Source organism: Lepisma saccharinum, chromosome 23, assembly GCF_977018435.1.
Source record: "Lepisma saccharinum chromosome 23, izLepSacc3.1, whole genome shotgun sequence".
NCBI lineage: Eukaryota > Metazoa > Arthropoda > Insecta > Zygentoma > Lepismatidae > Lepisma > Lepisma saccharinum.
This window is the reverse complement of record NC_139251.1, coordinates 40,073,345-40,101,197: the sequence shown is the minus strand read 5'-3', so window position 1 is coordinate 40,101,197 and position 27,853 is coordinate 40,073,345. Positions and strand designations below refer to the sequence as shown.

The 27,853-nt window shown below is 39.5% G+C and overlaps 1 protein-coding gene across 4 annotated transcripts in view; it reads right to left on the bottom strand.

Annotated features, from left to right (window-relative positions):
- Nucleotides 1-27,853, bottom strand: part of LOC146005202 (cyclic GMP-AMP synthase-like receptor) — a 72,123-nt gene that overhangs the window by 31,561 nt on the left and 12,709 nt on the right. For 3 of the 4 annotated variants that reach the window (XM_083144255.1, XM_083144256.1, XM_083144259.1), the window contains 2 exons: nucleotides 13,740-13,882; nucleotides 11,046-11,216 (listed from right to left, as the gene is read on the bottom strand). In XM_083144255.1, coding sequence (XP_083000381.1) covers nucleotides 11,046-11,216; nucleotides 13,740-13,882 — 314 coding nt within the window. Of the gene's footprint in view, nucleotides 1-11,045; nucleotides 11,217-13,739; nucleotides 13,883-20,082; nucleotides 20,217-27,853 lie in introns of all 4 variants that reach the window. The other variant, XM_083144257.1, reaches the window with a different exon arrangement.

Genomic DNA, 27,853 nt, shown 5'->3' with positions numbered 1-27,853 from the left:
GTTCTCCGGAAACGTTTACAAATGAAACCCTACCACTTGCAACTAGTTCAAGCCTTAAAAGACACTGATTATGCTTTGTGCACGTCCTTCTGTGCTGATTTCCTCACATTAATGGAAACGGATGGGTTCTCTGAGAGGTTAATTTACAGTGATGTAACAACTTTTCACCTTTCAGGGAAAGTGAATAGACACAACGTAAGGATTTGGGGAACTGCTAACCCCCATGAATTTGTGGAACACGAACGCGATTCTCCCAAAGTGAATGCTATTGTGCAATTTCCCATGAAAAGATTTATGGGCCCTTTTTCTTCCAGAACGTACTGTGACAGGACTTGTTTTCCTTGATATGCTGCAACTATGACTCCTTCCACAGCTTGCAGAGGATAGCGCAGATTTCATTCTCCAATTGGATGGTGCACCTGTGCATTACCATGGCAGCGTTGGGGATCATCTCAATGGGGCATTGGAACAACGTTGGATAGGCCATTCATCTCCGGAAGATCGACCTCTCCTCATTGGCCACCTCGTTCCCCCAACTTGACCCCATGTGATTTCTTCATGTGCGGTTTTGTCAAGGATCATGTTCACATACCACCACTTCCAACAACACTGGATGACCTGCGTGCCCACATCACAGCAGACATTGCTGATATTGACCGCAACATGCTACACAAGGTTTGGCAGGAGATAGACTATCGGTTTGATGTGTGCCGTGTTACGCAAGGTGCTCACATAGAACACTTGTGATTTGTTTGAAAAAAACTTTGACAGTTTACCTTTCTTAGCACATGTCTCACAATAACATTTGTTTATTATAATTCACAGAATAAATGTCTGAAATCAGGTCCATCATTTTGACTTACCCTGTATTAGTAATCATACATTATGGTACTATTAAGCAAAAATATAAGTTTCTTTCACCAAAAAATGCAGGCTCGACCAGGACTTGAACCCAGGCTGCTGGTATAACGTGCCATTGCTCTACCACTGAGCTACGTACAAGATGATCTGGCTTTGCCCGTTTTTTTGCTGCTGCTGAGATGGGAGGAACCAGGCAATGCAGACGTCTACAGCATTTCAAAGGCAACAAATCCCGTTGCAGTACCACTAGCAGAGACAATTCCATACAGGTAAATCAGTGGCAGCCAAAAATTAGGCAAAGTCAGGCTGGCTTGGTAGCTCAGTGGTAGTGTAATGGCATGGTATGCAAGACACCTGGGTTCGAGCCCTGGTTGAGCCTGCATCTCTCGCTGAAAGTTCTACATAGTACTTCTCCTGTGTATACCTAATTTAAAGAATCAGTTTCTCTTTTGGAGAGGCATTTGATGATCATAATAAAGAGTTACAAATTATATTGATATGGACTATTCTCTGGTGGATAAATCTCTATAAGTGTTTTACGTTTCAATGTACTGAACATCCATCTTTCTCAAGATCTAAGAATACATAAGAGGTTTAACCACTAAGGAAACAGTCGTGTGAATTAATTGTATTGGTAAGATGACTGTGTTACCATAGACAATTTGCAAAGATTTAAGTTCACACTAAGAACGATTCTTGAAATGAGTTAACATGCCACCTCTTTGTAAAAAATTGGTTACTTAGAAAAAAAAGGTCTAGATCAGACCTGTAGCTATACCCCTGAGTGAAAATATTGTTATTCTCTCAACATACACTCATGCATAAACGGACACCATAGTCTACCACCCAGGGTGAGTACACTCCTCAATCTCTGGTCAAGACTGTCAGAGAAAGGGTAGCAACAGGACTCAATACACCAAACATGCTTGGGGGAACTACATGTAGTTTGCAAGTCTTTCCTCTTAAAAGGCTGCTACACCACTTGTAGAGTGGCAGGGTGGCTACAAACAAGGAGAAATGAAATTCCCTGACTTTTCCAGGTTTTCCAGGACAAAATTTACATTTTTCCCTGACAATTACAAACTAAACAAAATCGATGTTTTTGCAAATGGAAATAATAAACTCATACAGACCCACGTATGGTTTTGTTAAGTACCAATATTATCTTCTATGAAATTGACTTAATTTCTCTATTCTCTATGATTTGAATTCAAACTGCAATATAGTGAATTTCGAAAATTATTACAATTCACAAGCTACGGAAGGATTACGGAATTTTGTCATATGCAGTAAGTTTAAAATAAAATACTTGATTCTTTTTAAAATTACGACTAAATGAGATAAGAGTGAAGAGAGATTGATTAAGAAATACAATTTGTAATTTATCAGTCTCCTTATACATTCTCGGTATTATATGTTGATATTTTCACTGAGGTTTGGAACCCTCTGCTTGCAAGAACCATGAGTGCGGACTCATTTTTCAATGCATAAAGCTACTTCTCTCTTCTCTGTAAAGCAAACAACTTAACTCTTGCATATAAGTGAAACAATTGAATCGAACAAAATAAAGTGTCATATTTCCAGTGAGATAGTTCCAGTCTTTGCTGTCAGACACATATACCATGGACATAAAAAAATTAGTGCCATGCTACGACAAATGCCAGAACAACGGTGGTGATTATGCCGAAAATTAGGTTAGGACTCACTGTTACTAATGCAATAAATTACAACTGATATTCTTGTTTTATTTATACCTAATCGGCAGACTCTTTGATATTTTGTTATTTTTTTTCAAATTGGTGAATTTCCTTATTTTTTTTATTTTTTACTATACGGTGTTATTTTCCCCAAAATTCACATTTTCATTTTAGCGCATTTTCTGGTAAATATCTGAAATTATACCTTCATGGTGTTTTAAAACTACTGTTTCAAATTGTAAGTCACATGGCTTATGCCTCTTCGTGAGTGTTTGATATCTTGAAAGTTATTTTGGGAAAGTTATTTTCCATACCCCTTTTTTAATTTTAAGGTAAGGATTTTAGATAATGGAATTTTCCCCGTATATAATGAAGGGTGCATAATGACCATAAGTGGCGACGCACCCAAAAAACTAAAATCAATCAATCTCACGTGACAGATAATGATATATTATGGCATCAAAAATTGGCAATATCTTTTTTTGACTTGTTAGTGTTACGTATGCCAAAATTCGCGTTTTTGTTTTAGAACATTTATCTGCCAGATATACCGAAACTTAATACTCCATTGTGCTTTTAAACTGTCATTTTAAATTGTAGGTCACATGGTCTACGTATTTTCGTGACAGTTTGATATGTTGGGACAGATTTTTGAGGAAGTAAAAGTAAAGTGCTCACCTGCACTTTTCCATGATGGTGTACAGGGGTGTGGAGTTAAGACCCCACACTTTCTTGATCACGGGCGAAGGTGGGTGGGTGCCGGAGCAGTTTGAATAGATGGAAAACATCCCAGTTCACCCCTGCAGGGGATCGACCCCGGGTCCCTCGCATAGTAGTCAGATGCCCTAACGACTGAGCTCCATTATTACTCGCTCGACAAATGCCGATGGTGCGCACTTAGCTTGGTAATTCAAAACATATCTCTTGCGACAAATACGAAGATGTGGCTCTCGTGTGACGGTAGATACGCACTCGATCTCCTGTTAGAACCCTGCCATGCAAATGGTTTCGAAAAAAATTGAAAAAATCGTGGGAAATACATGATTTAATGTGGCTGTCGGAATTATTTCATGTACGTATAAGTATAACTCTATAGTTTACTCTTGAGTAAAATGTTGGAAAACTTGCATGTTCTATGTACACAAACATGGCCTAGAAAAGACAAGAATGTTGGATTTCATGGATTTTTCGTTGTTTTAGGACATTTCTTTAAAAAAACGCTAAAAACGCCAACAATTCGCATTATTTCGATGTTTCGAAGGGCAAAAAATTTAGCAGGGCTGGCAGAGAAAAGTCAATTCTTGAAGAAAGTGATTTGCTTTTATGATTGAATGATTCGAGTAAATATGATAATAAAATATTTACGTATTTATTATTAGTATTTTATTTCATAATATTGGACATTAACTTCACTCAGTGAGAGATTTTAACCTTCATGCGGGCGCGCCTTTTTTTAAACACTAGTGGGCGCGGGGCGGTAATCTACCGCCACCTCGTTTTCACGTATTTTACCGGTTATATCTCACCATAAACCTTTGTAATCGGGGATATTTTTAATAGAATCGTGAACACACATATTTAACCATGAAAACATTTATTAAAACTTGATCAATATATAAAATAAAGTGCAATATTCATTGAGGTTTTTAAACTCTCTCACAGCACACAATTTATTTTATCTTACAGCAGGAACTAAAAATATCACTCAGTCTTTTAAGTATTTAGGTAACAAAAGTATTCAACATTGAAAGAAAGTAGTTATTCGTCTCACTAATTTAATCAAGTAACATAATGTTGTACTAGGTATATCAAAATAGGAAGGCATTCATTACACAATCAATAATAGATGCATATCTCCATGAATTATAAAAAAGGAACAAAAAACAGTCACATGAAAGTAGCGTTATTATAATTTTGTACTAAGTACATCAAAATAAGTAAAATATTGCACTATTCATCATCTGATTTGGATGAATCGTTATTGAGGCAATTAACACATGATGGTACTGAATGTGATTTACATACACTTTTGTTTCAATTACTACAACGTAATTTAGTTATGTTGTTCTTTTTTGAACCGCAAATGTAACAGAAACTTCGTCTGTTTGGATTCACAACCTCATTGCTGGTAGTTCCTTGTTCTCGATACTGGGTTAGAAAAATTTCCAGATCTTTGGGAAGTGTATTCACATTTGCTCGTTGCCTCAGGTTTTCTTCCATCAGTTCCAGTGCCAACTCAAAAATATACTGCCGCCGTCTAAAGGATTTCAATGGATTATTCATTTCATATATCCTCATGGAATTTATCCCAGCAATATCGAGGTCTCGGAAGAAAATTACCATTGGCCACCTTTGTGTTCTTTTGGATGTCGTAATCCGCGAACACATCAGATCAACGGTGTCAACCCCTCCTTTTGTGGCGTTATAATCCATTATCTGCACTGGCTTGCCTGTTTCCTCGTCTATTTCGTGTCCATCGTGCAATGTTGATAAAACCAAAACTAACTTCTTTTTGGTAGCATACGAGATCAAAGTTGCGACGTCGTTACACCCAAATAAATGATGGCCAGGGACGAGGTTGGGATTTTGTTTCACAAATTCGGGCGGAAGTTCAGCTTTATTGCTTCTCAAAGTCCCAAGGAAAGTCCCAACCAATAACAGATGTTCAGCCAAGGGGTAACTACTAAACCAGTTATCTGTTGTAACGTTACGACTACTTTTTTTCAATGGATCACACAAATTGGTCGCTATATCAAATGGCATGTTGGAGGTTGAGCTGTAGGGGCCAGGTCTCTGGGTTCCACAATAAATCATCATATTATAAGTATACTATGTCTGAGAATCACATACACAATATATTTTCAATCCATACTTTGAGGGCTTATTCGGCATGTACTGTATAAAACTACATCGACCACGAAAAGCCACCAGCCTTTCGTCGATGGTTACACTTTCACCAACATTGTAGGCTCTTTGACAATTTGCTACAAAGGCTGTCTGAAAGTCACGTATAGGAGCTAATTTATCGGTAGCAGATCGCACTTGACGAGAATGTATGTCGTCAAAACGAAGAGATCTTAGCAACATTCGAAACCTGCGTTCACTAAAATTAGCCCGCAAAATAATCAAACCAGTCCCATTTTTTGTGAAAAACTCGGAAATATCTGCGCGGTTTCCATGTTTGACTGCCATCAAGAACAGAGCTCCAAAAACTGCTTTTATTTCTGCTCTTGAGGTGGGCCTGTAATCCCTGCCCCGAAAGCTGGTGCTAGACAGATTTTGCCTTTCAGTCTTTCGTTGAGCAATGTGTATATTAGTGTATTTGACAATGTCATCGATCATTTGTGGAGAAATTAGTGTCAGAAAACATTCGAGCCTTGTTTGACATTTTCTAGCTTCCCCTTTGGGACCCGGAAGAGTTTTTATAATGTTTGCAGACTTAGTTTTAGTGGTTTGTGTGAGAGGTTTGTTTGCCCAAATCGTATCACCATTCTTTCCGATGTAAAATCTCAAACCTGGACTTTCGTCGTCTTCTTCTCCCTCCTCAAGACTCTGGTTGTCGTCTTCCATTGCCTCTTCTAACTCTTCCTCGGTGTCACTGTTGTGGGTACCATATTCAACAAATTGGGGTTCGTAATCAACATCATCAGGGAAGTCCACTTCGTCCTCCTGAACTCCATTAGCTTGATCTTCCTCGTCCAGTTCGAGGAGGATTCTTCGAACATCTTCAGGGTTTGTGAAGCGTGCCCTGAAAAAGTGGAAAAAATAAACACAATTTTCTAATATGGGAAAAAACATAATTTTACCTACTGTAAGTATATTTGGTATGAAAGGTACTACCTACAATAATTATTGGGTAGGTAGGTCCTAACTATTATACTGTCATTATTTTGTTATAATGAATAATTGGTAATGCTTGGGAGAGAGTCATATAATAAATGAATAATAAAGAAGATGAAAATTATGAGAGAAAAACATGAAATTGACGATAGAACGAATGTAATTTTGGTAAAAAACTCTTGGTGATAGCACATAATAATTGTGATCCTGTTGGGCCCTAGTATGGTGCAAAGCACTGTAAAACTATAGTTTATTATTCTTTATACTCGTACATGCAATAAAACAAGAAAAAAAGCAAAATTGAATACTCACATTTTTTTCGAAAGGTCGGAGAAATTGTCCCAGTACCGGGCGCACGGCGGTAGATTACCGACTACCTCACCCTTCCACCTTTTGATGATGACTGGCACGCGCGATATGCCGATCCGACAAGTGACTTCAGTGCCATATTGCGTAATATAGAGTAAATAGAGAATACAAATACCTCCCGCGCTTCGGGACAGTCGTAGGCTGTAGATATTCCTGTTTTTGTGCCGTGGGCGGTAAACTACCGCCTACGCGCCCGCATGAAGGTTAAACAGACAGGACATTGAAATACTAGTGTTGCAGTAAATTTGAGGTTGCGAGCATGCACTTGCCAATTTTTATAACGTTCACCAATGCAGATTTATGTTTCACTTTTTAATGATAGTATTCAATATATATCCCGTTTGGTTGGATTCTTCTTGATATCTATAAATAGTGCAATGTCATTGTAAACGTATGTTAACTTATGCGAAACCAGTAATACGTCAGGATGATGAAAGAAAACCTTCGTAAGTACTGCTACATTAAATAAGGTGAAGTGAGCCAGAAAAGTAATACAATTCCAGCAGCATATTTGCAGTCTAAAGCTCTTCTTGTTAATGCATGCGATTTTTGTTGGATGTTGCAGTCCATGCAATTTCTGTCGCATGTTGTAGTGAGATACTTTGTCGGGTGGCGATATTCGACAAAAATAGTATGTGTCAATGGAACCTATTTGTTTCCATGTTCCTTCAGTTTGATCAACAAAATGCCTTACTACGACGTCCGACAACTATCGGACGGCGCCAGCCGCTCCTATCCCTTCCCTTACTACTCCCATACGGACAAGAAAAAATGATAATTCAATGCATTTTCCACGTAATATTTAGAGGCTTAACCTTTACTCCCCCGGTGATACCATATGGTATCATCAGAGTAAGGTCGTACTGCTCCGATGATACCATATGGTATCATTGTGCTGATTACGAAATGAATGTGCTTTTTGGAACTTCGTACTCTTATTTTTGGGTGGAAACTCTGACACAGGTCTGGAGTAAGCCTGGGAAATTCATATTGATAACCAACCTCTCCCCCTCTCCGCAACATATCCATGCTACATTTCCAAACAGGGTTTCACATTTTGGCTCATTATTCAACTTGTATTGCACCCAGGAACATGAAACATATTTCAATCAATCTCTTTGGAAACGTCCATTCCTTGAAGAGAATAATATGGTTTGCGCCTTCTCCCCAAAATAGCGGGAGAAGAGGGGCAAACTCCAGATTTTTATGTTATTTTTTTTCATTGAAATTCGGTTCGGTGTTGTGAATTGTACACGGTTGCATGCTATGATGTTTTAGCTGCAAAACAAAACTTATCTAAAATAGATTGTTCCGATAGTGCCCAAATTGTAACAATTTTCCTCCAAAAATGAAATTACCTATTTTTCGTAAAGAAAAACAATATCACATTTTGGCTTATTATTCAACTTGTATGGCACCCAAGAACATGAAATATCTTTCATTCTCTTGATAAATGTCCATTCTTTGAAAAGAATACTAAAGTTTGCGCCTTCTCCCCAAAATAGCGGGAGAAGAGGGGGCAAACACCAGATTTTTATGTTTTTTCCATTGAAATTCGGGGACGTGTCCCCCCACCCCCAAGCCCCTCCTCCTCGGTCCGACGTTCTGAATTGTACACGGTTGCATGCTCTGATGTTTTAGCTGCAAAATAAAACTTATCCGAAGTAGATTGCTCCCATAGTGCCCCAGTTATAACAATTTTCCTCCAAAAATGCAAATTACCTATTTTTCGTAAAAAAAAATCACATTTTGGCTTATTATTCAACTTGTATGGCACACAAGAACATGAAATATCTTTCATTCTCTTGAGAAATGTCCATTCTTTGAAAAGAATACTAAAGTTCGCGACCTCTCCCCAAAATAGCGAGGCAAGTTAGGGCAAACTACAGATTTTTACGTTTTTTTTGCAATTGAAATTCGGGGGCCGTGCCCCCAAGCCCCCTTCCTCTGTCCGGTGTTCTGAATTGTGCAAGATTGCATGCTCTGATGTTTTAGCTGAAAAACAAAACTTTTCCGAAGTAGATTGCTCCCATAGTGCCCCAGTTATAACAATTTTCCTCCAAAAATGCAAATTACCTATTTTTCGTAAAAAAAATAATAATCACATTTTGGCTTATTATTCAAGTTGTATGACACCCAAGAACATGAAATATGTTTCATTCTCTTGAGAAATGTCCATTCTTTAAAAAGAATACTAAAGTTTTCGCCTTCTTTCCAAAATAGCGGGAGAAGAGGGGGCAAACACCAAATTTTTATGATTTTCCCATTGAGATTCGGGGCACGTTCCCCCACCCCCAAGTCCCCCTTCCTCGGTCCGGTGTTCTGAATTGTACACGGCTGCATGCGCTGATGTTTTAGCTGCAAAACAAAAGTTATCCGAAGTAGATTGCTCCCATAGTGCCCGAGTTATAACAATTTTCCTTCAAAGAGTGTTCGAATTTAAAATTCCCGCCTAGAAGCCCGGGCGAGAAAAATTTCTCTCTCTCTCTCTCTCTCTCTCCTCCTGCCATCACTGGTTTCTGGCACCGTGGTTGTGTTGTGCATAAAAGGGGCCTAAAAGTTGAGGCCGAAACTTGCGAACGAGATTTCCTGTTCCCGTGCAGAGTTCCATAACGATATCTTTAAATAAAAAATAAATTTAAAAAATCAAAAAAAATCAATGAAGACTAAATTCCCTGACATTTCCCTGACTTTTTTTGACATCTCAAATTCCCTGACTTTTCCCGGTTTTCCAGGTCTGTCGCCACCCTGAGTGGGGTGCGTAAGTATTAGAAAGCAAATTGTCCATCATTATGCTTACTCTGATTTATCCAATGAGAGCTTCAAGAGTTGAAACAAAAAGTCAAACACGCTGCTGACAAGCTCTGCACCAGAACAAGATCAAAGCCATGCCTTAAAAACATTTAGGATGCAAAAGAATAGTTACTGAAAATAGTCATGAACAGCTTGCCGAGCAATACTTGTGCATCCCGCTGTACAGTTCACTTATACACTGATGAGCAGTTTAATTCGAGTTGCCAGAAATAGGGCTGCGGTTGCCCCCGCCAAATGGAACAATGCTTGACTGAAGGCATTAGACCTTATACTGATCATATGAGTAACAGTCGAGCATAGAATGGGGAAGACACTAGATCCCAGCGCATTTCATTGCAGCCAGATCGTTGGGGCCAGATGTATCGGGCACTCCATCTCCGAAGTCGTACAGGAACTGGGATTTTCACGGGCCACCATGTCAAGAGTGTATCGTGAGTACATGGATTTGGGTAAAACCACCGAGGACAGGGACAACTGCCATGGTGTACAATGTGTAGATGACAGGGAATGTCGTTTGCTAGGTCAGATGATAACAGCGGATAAGACAGGCCACAGTGCAGCAGATCACTTGCCAATGCTGGACCACAATGACCTGTGCGCAGCCATACTGTCCAGAACCATCTCCTCACTATGCGGTACAGAAGCAACTGCCTCACTAGGGTACCTCTGCTCACAGCACGTCACAAGACACAGTGATTAACATGGCCGCGGGAACACCGCCATTGGACTCTCGACGCATGGAAAAAGGCCGCCTGGACTGACGAGTCGAGGTACTTGTTGGCACACACTGACAGCAGAATACAGCTCAGGCCGGTGAAGGTGATATACTCGTATGGGGACTGTTTACATGGTCCTTTCGTACATGTGCCATCATCCCTCACCGGCGAACGATACAGGCACTTGCTGTCGGATCATGTGCACGCATTTGTGCGCCTCCAGCACGCTGCTCGGGACCTGTACATACAGCACAACAATGTACCGTAGGCCAACATCTCCCAAATTGTGACCGAGTGGTTTGAGGAACACTCCACAGACATGAGGATGCTTGCCTGGCCCCCCGAGGATGCCCGACCTCAACCTCATCGAACATATCTGGAATGCTGTGGAGGGGGATGAACGCACCGTGGACCCTGCTCTGACCGATCTACATGCATTGTGGAAAGCTGTGTAGCAGTCATGGATCGGTGTGGCTTCTGAACACTTCGGGTGCCTTGTGGAGTCCATGCCACGTCTCATCAGGGCAAAAGGGGGTCCTTCATGCTACTAGGTAGGTTTATTGATTCATAGATTGAATTGCTTTATTTTGATTGATGAAATTGATGAATGGACACTCACAAACATCCATGCCCAGGCTGGGACTTGAATCCTGGACCCCTGGCTTTGTAGAGTGCCTCCAATTCAATTCACCTATAGCAACTATTGCTTATGTAATTATTTAGTAAAATATTTGATGGTAATACCTACCTCTATTTCGTCGTAGTTCACTGGAAGATTGAGAATTACATCAAGGTCAAATTCTGTAGGTTTTGCAACTCGTAGACCATCATAGTAGCTACCAGTCGAATAGATTGTCTGATAGAGGGCATTAAACAAAGGATCACTCTCTCTCATGATCTTAATGACTGCATCCAAAACCTACAAAATAATTTACTACTTTCAATACAATCTATATATACTAAATCCAATATCTAGTACTTGGACATGAAGATTCTAGTAACACTAGATATCACGAACGAAAATGGAATTACGAGGGCCATCCAGAAAGTAGTACCAGTTTTTGAATTTTAAAAAAACTAACAAATATTTTTTTTAAAAAAACTTTGTCATTGTTAACAACAAACTTTAAACTACTTCTCTATATAGTCTTCATGTACATTTAAGCATTTGTCATAACGTGTGACAAGTTTTTGTAACCTAGCTTCATATTCCTCTGCCGTCAGTCCATTGAGAAAAGTAGTCACCCCTTCTTTACGTTCCTCATCACTATGAAATGTAAGGAAGAGAGGGACCCACCTTGCACACATTTTCCAATACTTCAGATGATCTTTGACAATTTCATGAAGAATTGTTCGTGAAACATCAGTGAACTGTTCACCGATTTCATCCAGTGTGACGAGCAGATTGTTCTTGATGAATTCGTCAACTGCACTCAGCAGTTCGTCCGTAACGACAGACGTTCTCCCTCCCCGAGTTAAAGTTTCAACACCAGCGCCCAACAGACGACTCATCAATAATATTGTCTCCATAAACCTCCTTTAATTGACGGTGAATATCAAAAGGTCGCATTGAGAAATCTGATCACAGCCCTAACTTCACAAGGAGCGGTGTTTTCAATTCTTTTGAACATTGTAAACACTCACAGAAACAATAACTACAATGACAGTGCTAGAAAAATTCGCACACACTGAGCAGACAGTAAACTAAAGTCATTTGACCTTGAAAAAGGCTATTCGCGTCACTAGTGCTCCACACGGCGCGAATGGGTACTACTTTCCGGATGGCCCTCGTAAATATTAGGATCAATTCCAAAATGGGTTACAATCCAGTACTGAAACTCTCTGTTCCAATATTCAACTTCTTTGAAACGTTTGTCCACAAAGGGCACACTGTTTCATTTGTGCTAATTTAACAGTGTTGTAATTTTCTCCTGTTAGAATAAACACAAAATGTGGTTGCATTGTAATATTCTCAAATCTCATCATTTCGTACGTTTATGAATTGCTGCTTCTGTAAAATTGCAGTAGTTTCTAAAATGCATAGCAGGATCTTTATAACATTTTTGTTGTAGGCATGCTGAAAATTTCACTGTAGAGGGTGAGCCAAAGTCAGTTTACTTAGGGAAACCAGTATGGGGCGTTCCACGAAAAGTGGTCCTACTCCATGTAACAAAATGAATCTGAAAATTATTAGCGTCTTTAACTGCATTAAGGTTTAAATGTTTGTCAATTGCATATTTCATGAACAAAAATTATTGACTTCTGTAGCCTATGTGCTTCATAGACAAATGAGTCAAACTTTGCTACATTTTTAAAGCATCACACATGTAACCCAGTTTGGTTAATACTTACACTCCCAGCAGCGTAAGATGTCTGCTACTTTGTGGGGGTGACATCACCTATGTAACCTGACTTTTGCCTCGCCCCATATTCTTAGCACTCCCATGCTATTATCTGCAACGTAGTTTCCCAAGAGGTGGATCCTTAGGGTTTTCTTTGTATAATGTTATTTGATATTTTCATAAAATGCATTGTAATACTACATCTGTTAAATGTATAAACCAATATTTCAGTTTAATTATTTATGCATAATATTAATTTATGTTGAGAAGTATATTTTTGTAAATATTTTTAAATTTTAAGTTGAACTTGGATTATGTACATAAACATTGAAGTTAATACAGAAGTGATTCTAACTTATTAAAGTTTACAACACTGCAACTTCAGAGAGATTTTTCCCCAAATTATTTTGTTACATTCAGAATGTTTTAAACAACAATAAGCAGAACATCAATGATTGATCGATTTGGTTTATTTGACTTCGATTTTCTGCCACTTTTGCCTAAATTGCAAAGATGCGGATGAGTAACGATATGGATGAAGGGACTCTCACAAAGATACCCTGCTGGGATTTGAACCCGGGACCTCTGACATCATAGCATGCTGTGCTAACCACACCACCACAGAGGTCAGCAAAGAACACAACACCCTTGCCCAGGCTGGGATTCAAATCCGGGAGAACATCAATGAGAACTATCACAAATTTTATCATGAAGCAGGTGTCAACCCGAGTCACTTTTCTAGGGGAAAATGGCATCCATGGGCTTGAGAAATAAATAATTATTCATTCTTCTTACGTTAACAATAACTTATTTTCATATAAAGAGAAATACATAATCTAGAATAACATATTGCCTCTTTCCGGACAAGTGTACATTTCGTCATTAAAATGGTCCCCTTATAACACATGGCACAACAGCACATGAGAACCAGGGCTTACCTACCGACTGCCAGCCTCACTCCCACCTGTTAAGGTGAAAAATCATCCAACCAGTTATGGGGTGGCGAGTGATCAGCACGATAAACAAATTTAAAGTTGCACTGCAGATAAATATACACCTTATGCAAAATTGTACCTCCTCACCTAATACAAGAAACTTACACGTTTAAAGTGAGCACCGTACTCCTTTCTTTCATTGTCATTCAGCGATATGTAGTCACTCATTATTTTCTGGAATAAGGGCTCCAGTTCAGTGTAATCCTTTTCATCCATGTTTAAAGCAACGGCAACCCAAATGACTGTCACTGTTAAGAATAAAAAAAGTGGGGTTAATTCAGACACACATTTAAAAAATACAGTGCGTTCGTTTTGGCTCTGGGCAAGATAGCGCATGAACAACTATGAACAACTCTTATAACACAGGTTAGTACTCATTATGCAATATAAATGTAATTGTCTACATGCTAAAAATATGTGCATAAATAAACAAGACGTTACGGGACGAAAATGCCAACATCTGCACCATGTCCCGTGCTTTCTTAGCCCAGAGCCAAAACAAATGCACTGTGTAACTGTCAAAATTTAATGTTTAAAAAACTAACAGTGCATTCGGGTGGTTTTCAATGTTTTGCTTGCTGTTAAGTTGGATATAATAATTAATGTTATCATCACAGAAACATTAAATGTTGTAATATCTTTTCTATTCAAGGTGGGAGTGTTTAACTGGCAAGAGATAAGCACACTACTGTTAGTGAAGAAGGTTACATAACACAACTGCATAATCTACATTTGCTTCCTGATATTAGACTAATTAAATCAAGAATATTGCTATGAGAGAGGATATAAAAGGTTACATGTTCCTTGTTACAAATGTAGTGGTAAGAAGCATGCGACTTTTGTTGCTGTGGCAAGGAACCTTCAGGTTTAAGACTATTGGAATGTTACAGAATGATGGACTGATTGATTGGTATTAAAATTGTGTGCACTTTAACACTTGGGTTATTTGCAACCATCACATTACACAAGGCCAAGCCCCTTATCGTAACTAAAATCAGCAACTGTCTCTGAGGAATAAAATCTCCTTGCCCATGCTAAAAGCTATGGCTGTAAAGGGGCACTTAACACATATGTGGACAAAGCATAGTCATACAGAGGATTATACTGACAATAGGTCCACCCACCAGAACCTCGTCAGACTGCAATATTGCAATGTACTACGTGGAAGTGTCACCTGTTATACACCAGAATTACACAGTTGGTTTAGAAGGATACTACTAGCTGATAATGGAATTGTGTTTTTCTTAATTTACATCACTTTTGGCCGTGGATGAATGATGATTAGATGAACGTAATGAAGATATTTACAAAGGAATACTCATGATGAGGCTAAGATTCGTACCTGAAATCAGTATAAGTTCACAACTCACTACACTTACCCTCTGAAGCAAGAAGATAATAATGCAATATCATTAATAATAATAATAACCTGTGGTGTAACAGACGGTGAAAACCAGTGCTCACTCACACCATAGGTGGAAGATCGTCCAACTGGTTACGGAGTGACGTGTGGTTAGCAAGACGAACCCCCAATTCTTGTTGTAGGTTTTCCATGACTGGGTTATGCCACTCATTATTTGTAGCTCCCAAATTTCTTTGCGATGGTGGGTGGCCACCATACACAGGACAAAATCTCAGGAGAAAAGTTGTTACACTTCCCCCCCCATGGTGCGGGACAACGGAATATCAATATTAGGGAATAAAAAGCTAAGAAGGAGAAAGAGAACACTCACCAGACAGGGGAAAAAATTCGAATTTTCACAGACTATCGCTGCAAGACAGAACCGGTTCAGTCTTTCTCCTAACACTGATGATGCAGCGATAGAGTGCGAAAATTCGAATTTTTTCCCCTGTCTGGTGAGTGTTTTCTTTCTCCTTCTTTGCTTTTTATTTAGCCCTTTTGGCCTTCCTTTCTTTTATCCAATATTAGGGAATATATACTTAAAAAAACACACAATCCAAACTTGGACAGTGCATGCACTTCTCTATTTACAAATGATGCCACATGAGCACACATAATCTGCAAGCAGCATCGTGCTGTGTAAACTGAATAATTATTCTGCTTACTTCTGCCCTATTGTTTACAAGCAAGTTTGGCGATTTCTACAAGAGTTGACCACAAGAAATAAAGGAAGGGGGGACAAAAAAGTTCTCCATTCCATAAAAATTGCAACAAGGTCTATTTTCCTAAATAACTGTTACATTTGGGAAACCATAAAAATTTATATTTATTACTTTGCTCCTCAGGTCCAGGAAGTTAACAAAAGTGTCCTTAACTTGTAAATTTTAATAAACCTGAAAACTTGTGGGGCAGCACCCCCGTTACCCCTGCCAAGTATACACCAGGTAGACTCAGCGGTGTCAAGTGTTCCAAAGGCTCCACCACATCCCATTGCAGTATCACGGACAATTTTGTGCAGGTAAAAGAGAGAATGTGATAAATCAGGTGAACCCAGGGCTGGCTCAATAGCTCAGCTACTACAGTAATGGCACTGTATGACAGACACCCAGGTTAAGCAAGCATTTTTCATTTAAATTTCTACGTGGAACCACCTATATGTGCTAGATCACAAGTAATCTACAGCTCCATGCTGGGAGATAATCAGTGTTTCAAAAACAACAGCCTTAATCACTGACAGACACAGTTATGCACAAGTAAACAGAGGAAGCAAAAAGTCTGGTTTATTCTAGTTAATTCTCATTTTATGTTTGCTTCTGTCTTCCTGATCTCTGCTACTTGAACAGAATTTGTCAGAGGGGAAAAGCTTAAATATTGAGGATCAAGGTAATTAAATAAATTAAAATTTAAACTAGATATTCAAGAAATTACACCAATCTCCGTGGAGGAGTGGTTAGCATTATTCCATACAACGCCAGAGCTCCAGGGTTCGAATACCAACATGGGCATGGGTGTTTTAATATAAACTTTAAGCTAAGAGATTAAAAAATCGGCAACTTACGTGTGTGAGTATGAGATATTTTTCGTACTACGTTTCGGAGGTTACACTACCTCCTTCTTCAGGTTGAAACGTTGTTATTCAGACACCTGACATGGTGCCTCGTCGTGAAAGTGAAGGTTAAGGATTTAGGTTAAAAAGTTGCTAGAAGGACACTTTCTAAAAAAGAGTATAAATTACACATCTAAAACCGCGCAATACTATAAAAACAAAGGAACATCCAAGCTTGAAGTCGGCGAACTGCCGACCAATGCGCAGGGTAGACGAATGCACAGTGTCAGCCCGTACCTGGGGAAAAGGAACTTCCCCTCCTCAAACCTTCCAAACTGGGGCTCGGGAGTCACCAATCCAAGGAGAAGTCGACCTCCACCTCGGCGGCTTTCCTAACCTCAGGAGTAACATGGAAGCCCATTTCGTCCCTAAACATTGCGGCTTTATCCCATTTTTTAAAAAAATTAACCCAGCCGTCTTCTATATTCCCATCGTCCCTATTAAGCTTATTCCAATTTTCCGCGCATATATAAGCAGCTTCATATACGTTCCTGTCCAATTTATTGTTAACCTCCCTAATAATTTCCCTTTTAGCAATCCTATGTCGGTTAACCAATATATGTTCAGACAATCCGGTTTTGGGTGTGCCTTCCTTTACGTCCTTATCATGCTCTCCCCACCTGACTTGCATACTTCTCCCCGTTTGTCCCACATATTCCTTTCCGCATTCACACACTATCCTGTACACCCCTTTCCGCTCCTCAGGGTTATTGCGTCTATCCCCCCTCCCTTTCTTATATGATGTAAAGTGCTTTTCAATACTCCGGGGCGCTCTTACCCCACATTTTATTCCGTAACCCCTCACGGACTTTTCAATTTTCTCTGAGACCCCCTTGAAATACGGGATCCCCACGAAACATGTGTCTTTTTCACCGTTTTCTGTCCCAGTTTTTTTACCCTCTATGTCATATTGCGATGTTTCTTGCCTAACAATCCTTTTGGCTCTCCTAGCTACTTTTTCCAGGTCGCGGATAGTGTACCCATTCTTTACCCCCACTCTCCTTATCCATTCCCCTTCTTTCCGTTTCTCTTTCTCGTCATTGCACAGTCTTTCGGCGCGAATGTAAAAGTTAAGAAAAACATTTAATTTGGTCCTATTCGAATGTTGGGATCTCTTATGGAGGTACAGCTCTCCAGCTAACGGTTTATGAAAGACCCCCGTAACGATCCGTTGTCCGGTTTTAGTAAGGCATAAGTCAAGAAAGTGGATCTTTCCGTTGACCATATCTTCCCTAGTAAACCCAATCCTGGGGTCCTGCTTCCCCAATTGGTCGAAAATGTTGTCAAGTTTGATTTCATCCCCTATGATGAGGATGTCATCTACATATCTCCCATAATATTTTACCTCCCCCCTCCCCCCTACATGCTCCATAGCGGTTTTTTCGACGTAGTGCATGAAGATGTTGGCCACAAGACCAGAGATGGGATTGCCCATGGCCAACCCTTCTTTTTGTCGGAAGATTTTATCGTTAACGTAGAAGTAGTTGTACCCCGTAATGAGAAAAAACCACCGGACGTACTCCCAGGCGACCAAGATTTCAACGTTTTGGTCAATCAACCATCTATATAAACAATCCCCAGCTTTGTCCCGGGGGACACTGGGGTACAGATTAATAACGTCGAAACTACAGATTACGTCCCGTTCTCCTATGGTGAGTTTCTCGATGGTTTCTTTGACCATAAGAGAGTTTTTGACGCTATACGGAGTGTCCATATCCATTTTTCCCATCCTCTTAATCATTTCTTTAGCTAAACCATATCCTGGATGTGCATACATGGGAATGATTGGTCTGAGGGGTATCCCCTCCTTATGGGTCTTAGGTATCCCAAAGGATAGTGTGTGAATGCGGAAAGGAATATGTGGGACAAACGGGGAGAAGTATGCAAGTCAGGTGGGGAGAGCATGATAAGGACGTAAAGGAAGGCACACCCAAAACCGGATTGTCTGAACATATATTGGTTAACCGACATAGGATTGCTAAAAGGGAAATTATTAGGGAGGTTAACAATAAATTGGACAGGAACGTATATGAAGCTGCTTATATATGCGCGGAAAATTGGAATAAGCTTAATAGGGACGATGGGAATTTAGAAGACGGCTGGGTTAATTTTTTTAAAAAATGGGATAAAGCCGCAATGTTTAGGGACGAAATGGGCTTCCATGTTACTCCTGAGGTTTGGAAAGCCGCCGAGGTGGAGGTCGACTTCTCCTTGGATTGGTGACTCCCGAGCCCCAGTTTGGAAGGTTTGAGGAGGGGAAGTTCCTTTTCCCCAGGTACGGGCTGACACTGTGCATTCGTCTACCCTGCGCATTGGTCGGCAGTTCGCCGACTTCAAGCTTGGATGTTCCTTTGTTTTTATAGTATTGCGCGGTTTTAGATGTGTAATTTATACTCTTTTTTAGAAAGTGTCCTTCTAGCAACTTTTTAACCTAAATCCTTAACCTTCACTTTCACGACGAGGCACCATGTCAGGTGTCTGAATAACAACGTTTCAACCTGAAGAAGGAGGTAGTGTAACCTCCGAAACGTAGTACGAAAAATATCTCATACTCACACACGTAAGTTGCCGATTTTTTAATCTCTTAGCTTAAAGTTTATATTTTAATTGTGAGTAATCCGCACCTTACCAGTATGGTATGGGTGTTTTGTAAATGTCCCTAATTTCATATCACTCATCGTGATTAGACAAAAGTGGCAGAAAAGTGACGTAAAATAATAATTTAATCAATCGATCAATGAAGTAAATAAACTATTTATATGCTTACTTTTTTTTCATTTTTATATTTTAAAATACATGATTACTTTCGCTTTGTAACCTTCAAACCCAGTGAGAGCACTTCTTTCAGGGAAATGAATAATATTTGAATGGGAAAGCTATTAGAAAAATATATATATTAGTTAATTTACATTGCTCTTTTCCCCTCTTTAGATTAATAGTGATCATAAAGATGAAATATGTATGAATGTAAAAAATATAAAGAATAAACGCAATGATTCCAACGTGAAGAACCTCTCGCATTGCAGGGAATTTAAAGCTGGGAAAAGGGGAATTTCATTCTGAGTCAAGCAGGAACACAACAGAAGATTGGCGAGAGGAATTGAATACATGTGGAAGGTGGCTTTGTGTTGGGCTTGCCGATTTGAAAATGTATTATTTGTTTAGGTGTTAGTGATTTAGTATTCGTGCTAGTGCTGTGTTTATTGAAGTTAAAGGCAATGGATATAATTGAGCATTTGCATCGAGATTTTTTCCGGAGAATTTGCAACTCTTTAATGCAGGTAGGCCAGTATAGCATAGCATCTCTTGTACCACAGCCACAGGTCTTGAACTTATAGGAGGGGGTGCTGATAAGTTCTTAGCTTTGCCCTCTTCCCATTTTCCTATTTTAAGAATTATTTTTTTTGTTTGAAAGCTACATGTTTCTATATGTTTCTTACCAAAAATCAAATCAGTGGTACTAATGGAACTATTTCTTTTTTCAGGTGATTAGTTGAGATGGCAGGGCAGTCAGTCAAGTTCAGTGATGTTGAGAGCAGAGCAGTGATCAAGTTCCTCTTTCTCCAGGGAAAGTCTGCAAAAACCATATATGATGAGATGCTACAAACAATGGGGGACCAAGCCCCGTGCTATGCTACTGTTAAGAATTGGATTGTCAAATTTAGGACAGGACATTTTGTCACTGAAGATGAACCCCACCATGGGAGACCCTCCATAGTGATTGTGCCCGAAACAATTGAACAGGTGCATGAAATGATTCTCGCAGATTGACGAATTTCTGCTAAAAAGGTAGCAGAGGACCTAGGCATATCCCGTGAATGCATTGGAGTCATTATTCGTCATCATCTTCACATGACAAAACTGTCAGCCAAGTGTGTGCCGAAATGTTTGCATGCCGACCAAAAGCATGCGAGGGTGCTTGCTTCCAGAGACGTTTTAAGCAGGACAGCAAAATTTTTGTGGAATGTTTGGTCACAGAGGATGAAACATGGATCTATTTGTATGACCCAGAGACAAAAGACCAATCCAAAAAAGTTTTGTGTTCAAAAATCAAGTGCAAAGGTTCTTGCCAGTGTTTTTTGGGATGGGGTAATCTTTGTTGATTACCTACAACAAGGTCACCCACCCCATTACGGCTTACTATGCGTCATTACTCAGAGCTGAAGAAAAAACTCCGTGGAAAGTTGCCTCGAAAAGTTGTCTACCTTCACGACAACGCATCCCTCACAAGAGCAATGTTGCATTGCAAAAATTGGCTACGTTGGGGTTTGAAACCTTGGATCACCCACCCTATTCACCTAACCTGGCCCCATCGGACTACCACCTATTCCCAAATTTAAAGAAACACTTGAAGGGACAAAAATTCAGGAACATTTCTGACGCAATTGTAGCTGTAAATGCATGGTTTGACACCCAACCTAAATATTTTTTTTGTAGATGGCCTAAAAAAAACTGCACGGCCGCAGCAACAGATGCATTGAATTGAAGGGAGAGTATGTTGAATAAATCCTTCATAAAACTTTAACTTTGTCTTTTTTTCTTAGGAAAGCTAAGGACTTATCAGCAGCAACCCCCAGTGTATAAAAATAAAAATTGGAAATGCACGGATAACTGGGTACTGGGGTAACTTTAATTTCACACTTCGATTAATATTGAGGGTTCTTTATTTCACCAGCACATTCCTTTCATGTTGTATGTTACAGGTTGTTTTTTTATTAGGTTTATTATACTTTCTTGTTTTATTATTTGAAATTCTAAACTTAGATTAACTTCAATTTACGTAATTAACTGCAATTTTCCACACATATATTCATAAATCCTCTATGGATGCTGAGGTAAATTTGCAGGGAGACTTCAGGAGTGGCTAGATGAATCAAGGGTTGGAGATTACACACTCGTTAAAACCAGCATACGCCATTTCTTGAATGTTTGTTGACAAGCAAACAAAAGGGGAAAAAAAGAAAAGACTTAACATTAGAGTACCGATATTGATACCAATGTATTGGTTGAATTTTTTTAACCGATACCAATGATTATGAGTGGCTAGAAGAGCAGCTAAGAACAACAACCTTTGTCCTTCTCATTGGTTCCTTCATCCTTTCGTGACAGGTTGGGGAAGGGGAGGGGGGAGGGATAAACCCTCACCCTTGTGGGATGCAGATGACAAGAACAAAGGCATGAGTAAAGGGAAACTGCACATAAACATGACCTCAAACGCATGTAGCCGCTTGGTGGTAAAGACTATGTGGAAATAAAAGAGACCATTCAATGTCAATTCTTGCTTCAAAACTAGTGAGGTAATGGTGAAGTTCTTGAGGAAAAAAGGGATGAACGTTGCTGTGGAATTTGTTTTATCTACCTAGGTACATTCAAGCAGGGAGGAAGGGTTGTGGGTTCAGCAATGTTGTAGTTTGCATGAAATTGAAGCAGGGGCTCTTACAATCCACTAATTTTTCGAACTGCAACACTTTAAAAACTATTGCAAACATAATTATTATATATATTTATACACTCTGGGTTAGAATTTGTAATTTTAACACTAGAAAGTTTGGAATTTTATATTTCTCGAGCAACCGATCAGAGTCTCTATATTTCTTCACTTTTAATATATTGGTTTAAAGATGTAGCAAACTGAGTATTAAACCTGTACTTATGGACCGTAGTTCGCACGGAGCCGTCATTTTGTTATATTTCTGTTTCATTTGTGCCAGATTGATGGAATCATTGTTAATTTTGCCACCAGAGATCAATAGAATCGGTTACGCAATGACGTTTAAAAGAAGCCTTGGTGCAACCTCGTTCAGGCAGCGCATTTTGGATTCTCACCCAGAGAGAGGAAGTTGTTTTCCTCAAGGTAGACACTTTGTGAAGGTGTCCGAGGTACCACGATATGGAGGAGAAGGAGAAGTACTTTCCGTAATGTTTTAAGTTCCAAACTTGCACTCACCCACTCAATTATATTTTGTTCATAATCTTTCTCTTTTATACTACGTGAAGAAGTGACTTGACAGTCAATAGACAGATTTAGTTCATTGTTATCAATTAGTTAAACGAATATCCATCAAACTGGCCTAAGTGAGGAGACATGTTTTTCTTTCAGGGAGTTTATCGTTGAACAAACTTTACTTATTTGTGTAGTCTAATTGTTCTTGCACATTATGTAAATAAACTCGCATAATCTGGAACAGTGTTATATCTGTACATTTCGAATAGCATAGCTGCCCCATAGCAAATAAGTGGACCTTTAAGGTGGAAATCTTCCATTGTGCACTTACTTCAAGGTTCGTACGTATTAAACAAGACAGTTTAACGTGCATATACTCAAATTATGAACTTAGTTCCTGATCAATATATGTAAAATGTCTGAAGGGGCCAAATTGGCCCTTCCTAATATTTGTATGCGGCAAGATTCAAAGCAGGAGGATAATAAATGCTACCATTACCACTATCGCTAAGTGCGTTTGAATGCTAGTTACACGCATTGGCGTCTGCATTCTAATTGTTCATAATTTGCATTGTTGGCCACTTCCGTGTCGATTGTTGAGCCTGTGTTTCCACACTGTTGAGTTGCACAGTGTGGTTTGCGCTTAGCTAAAGAAGACGTCTGTTTTTGTGGTGGAAATGGCTCGGCATGCACTTAGCAGTGATAACATTTTAGCAGAACTTAAAAGAATCCAGGAGGATTAATCAGGTGATGAAAGTATAGAGTCCGGACTTGAGGATGATGATGATTATCAACCAGAGATAAACATTGGTAGTTCTGAAGAATCTTCACTTTCAGAAAATGAAGATAGGACTGCGGATCTTTGTGGGACATCAGCAACCAATCCAAATACAAGTAACTTTTCAGTGCAACAGGCTCTCAGCATGAAGAAGAAAGAAGTAGCAGGTAAAAGAAGAAAGAAACGAAAATTTCTGTGGGAGATGAACGTTCCCTGGATGGCACCCTGTGGAAAGCGGTAACTGTTGGTGCTACACCAGGATGCCATGACGCACAAAATATCCTTCATATGCTAAAAGGAGCATCCAGGAGGGTAGGGTTCTCAGTGCTTGGCGTCTCATAATCACTGACAGCACGATGCGTCATATCAAATTATGTACAGAGACAGAAGCACGCAGCAGGCTCCAGTGTGACTCATGGTCTGTTAACCTGGAAGAATTAGATGCAGTGATTGCCGTCTCTTACGCAAGAGGTGTGTACGGAGCAAACAATTTCCCGATAAATAGTTTCTGGTCATCTACGTGGATGTGACGACGACACTACTATTACTGTATACCAGGGAAAGGCTAAGAAGAACGTTTTGATATTGAGCCCGCTGCATTCGACAGTAAATGATATAAAAAAGACACCGGAAACAGTGACATATTATAACAACACCAAATATGGCATCGACATTGTTGACCAGATGGCACGTCAATATTCCACAAAGTCTGGTTGCAGATATTGGCCAATGCATGTCCTTTTCAATGTACTGGACCTGGCAGCTATAAACGCGTCGATTATATACAAGGAAGTGACAGGCAGGAAGGTGAGTCGAAGAGATTTTATTCTTCATCTCTGTGAGGAACTATGCGCCCCCTACGTTGCTTCCAGAAGGAAACAATATTTGCCAGACGATGCCCATCTTCTATCAACTAAACTGCTTGACAATACTCCACAAACAGGAAAAAGGCAGAAATGCAGAATTCGTAAATCTTTCAAAGGTAACCACAAATCAGAGGCGTATACTCTGGGTCACCTAGGTAATCGGAGATGAGCCGGCTATAATTTTTTAAAAAGATGTTTTTTATTTCTTCGCAATATTCTTCCGAACCAATCTTTGATTCACATATTTCTTTGCTTCCAGCGCGCGAATGTTTTCAACCGTTAACCCGTCCAACCGGAATGTCCGTGAGGCTTTTTCTCCAGCTGGTGGAATCTGGTGACGTCAGGGTGAGATTCCACCGGCTCCCTTTAAATCCATTGACGGGAGGGAGGGGAGGAAACACTGCTTCTCAGGCACGGTTATTCCGTGGCAAGGGTAACCTCCTTGGAGAGAGTCCATCGGTCGCACTCTTCACCCCAGAGCCTTTGCCGTTCCCTTGGCACCTTCTTTGCCATTCTTCCCCGATGGCCTTTGTATCGTAGGTAGGAGCTGTGTTGTTTACGACAGGGAAATTTCTCTGCAAACAGATTTCTGGGTTCACAAATTACGAGCTGAAAAGGAAAGAGAAAATACATCTGAAAATGCGCGAGAAACAGGGAAATCTGAACAACATTTGCGAACCAATTCTGTTAATTCTCATTTTGCGTTTGCTTCTGTCTTCCTGATCTCTGCTATTTCAACATATATTGTCAAAATAAAAAAAAAGTTTTATATTGAAGATGAAGGTAATTAAATAAATTAAAATTTGAACTTGAAATTCAAGAAATTACACCGACCTCTGTTGCGGAGTGTTAGCACAGCTCCCTTCGATGCCAGAGATCCAGGGTTCGAATACCGGTCTGGGCAAGGGTGTTCTTTGTAAATGTCCCTTCATCAATGTCATATCATCACTCGTAGAGATTAGCCAAAATTGGCAGAAAAGCGACGTCAAATAACAATTTAATCAATCGATTAATGAAGTAATTAAACTATTTATATGCTTACTTTTTTTCATTTATGTATTTTAAAATGCGTGATTACTTTCTGTGTAGCCTTCAAAACCAGTGAGAGTACTTCTTTCATGGAAATGAATAATTTTTAAAAGGGAAAGCTATCAGAAAAAAATTATATATATATATATACGTACACATATACAGTGCGTCCATTTCGATCTGCAGCGGAGAGATCGGGAGAAACGTGGCGGGCGGCGCTGACAGAGATGCCGACATTTGAGGCCTGTAATGCCCGCTTATTTTTGTGGACATCTTGCAAAACGAGCACTAACCTGTGTTATAACACGCAAAAGTTCTTCTGTAATTCTTCCAAGTTCCACCCTTATATACACAAATAAATACGCTTTAGAAATTATATTAAGAGCCACAGATAATACTCTGTAAAACATTTTAATCATAGTTTTGACCAGTAACGTTCTGCTTAAGTTTATATCCTTGAAAGAGTTTTGTGTCGATGGGGATCGTTTGGAGGTTTCGAATGTGCAACACTGTATCAAGATTACGCTGCAGACGAACCCTTAAAAGCTAATGGTGTTCGTGAGCTTCCTTGCAATCCGAAATCTCCTAGCTCAAGTTTTTTGTTCCTTCGCGACTACAAAGCTGTGAATATAGTGGCAGGCAGATGTAAACCAAGAGCGTGTTAATTTCGTACTGTGCGTTACTTGTTTGTGTTATTGCAGTGTGTATGTGTGTTGTGTCAGTCAGATGATTGGAATGCCAGCCGCAAGGTTCACGTTAGAACAAAGAATTTTTATGTATGACACTTACGTGAAAACAGACTCGTGTCGAGACGTGTGTAGGCAATTTGTACAGAAATTCCCAGACGTTTCACCTCCACATAGAGATACGGTTAGATGTCTTGTCCTTAAATTACAAGAAACTGGATCGTTAAATTTTGAAACACCTAAGCAAAAACGACGGATTCTAACCGAAGCAAAACTCGATGAAATTGGTGCAGCGTTATAACGTTCTCCAAACAAACCTCTACGCCATGTTTCACAGGAGATGGGCGTGTCAAAATCATCAGCACATACAGCCACTAAGCTACTAAAATTAAAACCGTACAGAGTTTCTATAGTGCAAGAATTACGGCCCCCTGACAACGTAAGTAGAGTAAATTTCTGTAATTGGGTTTTGCAGAATATTGTAGATGGTATTGTTGATCCACAGTTAATAATTTTTTCGGATGAGGCATGGTTTCACTTGCGTGGTCATGTTTGTTCACAGAACAATAGATACTGGAGCACTGAAAATCCCCGAATAATACACGAAGTTCCGTTACACGATGCAAAAATTGGTGTGTGGTGTGCTGTAAGTGCCAAAAGAATAATAGGGCCTATATTTTTTGAAGACACAATAAATTCAGAGAGGTACCGCACACAAATACTCGCGCCGTTTTTTCAGTTGTTATCAGATAATGAGAGACAATATGGGTATTTTCAACAAGATTCGGCCACAGCCCATACCGCCGCTGATTCTTTGGACGCTATAAGGGAGGTGTTTGATGACAGAATAATTTCAAGAGGTTTATGGCCTTCACGTTCGCCAGATCTTACCGTATGTGACTATTATTTGTGGGGAACCTTGAAAAATAGAGTCTACCGAAATAACCCTCATAGCATCGACGAACTAAAAGACAATATAAGGGCAGAACTAGGAAGAATTACGGAAGAAGAACTTTTGCGTGTAAATCAAAATTTCATCAAACGATGCCAGGAATGTGTGAATGTAGGTGAACATCACTTTGAACAACTCTTATAACACAGGTTAGTGCAATATTTATATAAATGTCTGCATATGTCCATAAAAATATGCGGGCATTACAGGCCGCAAATGTCAGCACCTCCGTCAGCGCCGCCCGCCACGTTTCTCCCGATCTCTCGGCTGCAGATCGAAATGGACGCACGGTATTAGGTAATTTAAGTTGCTTTTCCCCCCTCTCTAGATTAATAATGATAAAAGATGTTTGAATGTAAAATATATAAACAAAAATCGCAATGATTCCAACTTATAGAACCTTGCTCATAGCAGGGAATATAAAGCTGGGAAAGGGAATTTTTCAGCATCCATAGGGAATTTAATTCTGTGTCAAGCAGGAAGGAACCACAATAGAAGATTGGCGCAGGGAATTGAATGCGTGTTGTAGCGATTCGAGAATTTAATATTTGTTTAGCTGTTAGTGGTTAGGTATTCATGCTAGTGCTGTGGTTACTGAAGTTAAAGGCAATGGATATAATACAATATTTGCATGTGAAAAATATTTGGAACGGGATCTTTTCCGGAGAAATTGGAAATAGTTAATGTAGGTAGGCCAGTAGCATCTCTTGTACCACAGGTCTTGAACTTAAACTTCCGTTTATAAAAACAAAAATCGGGAATGCATGAGTAACTGGGTACTGGGGTAACTTGAATTTTACACTTAATTAATTTTGAGGGTTTTTATTTTACTACCGCATTCCTTTCATATTCTTTGTTACAGGTATTTACTTATAGATTTATTATATTTTCTTGTTTTATTATTTGAAATTCTAAACGTAGATTAACTGCAAGTGCAATCACAACAATTATTCCAC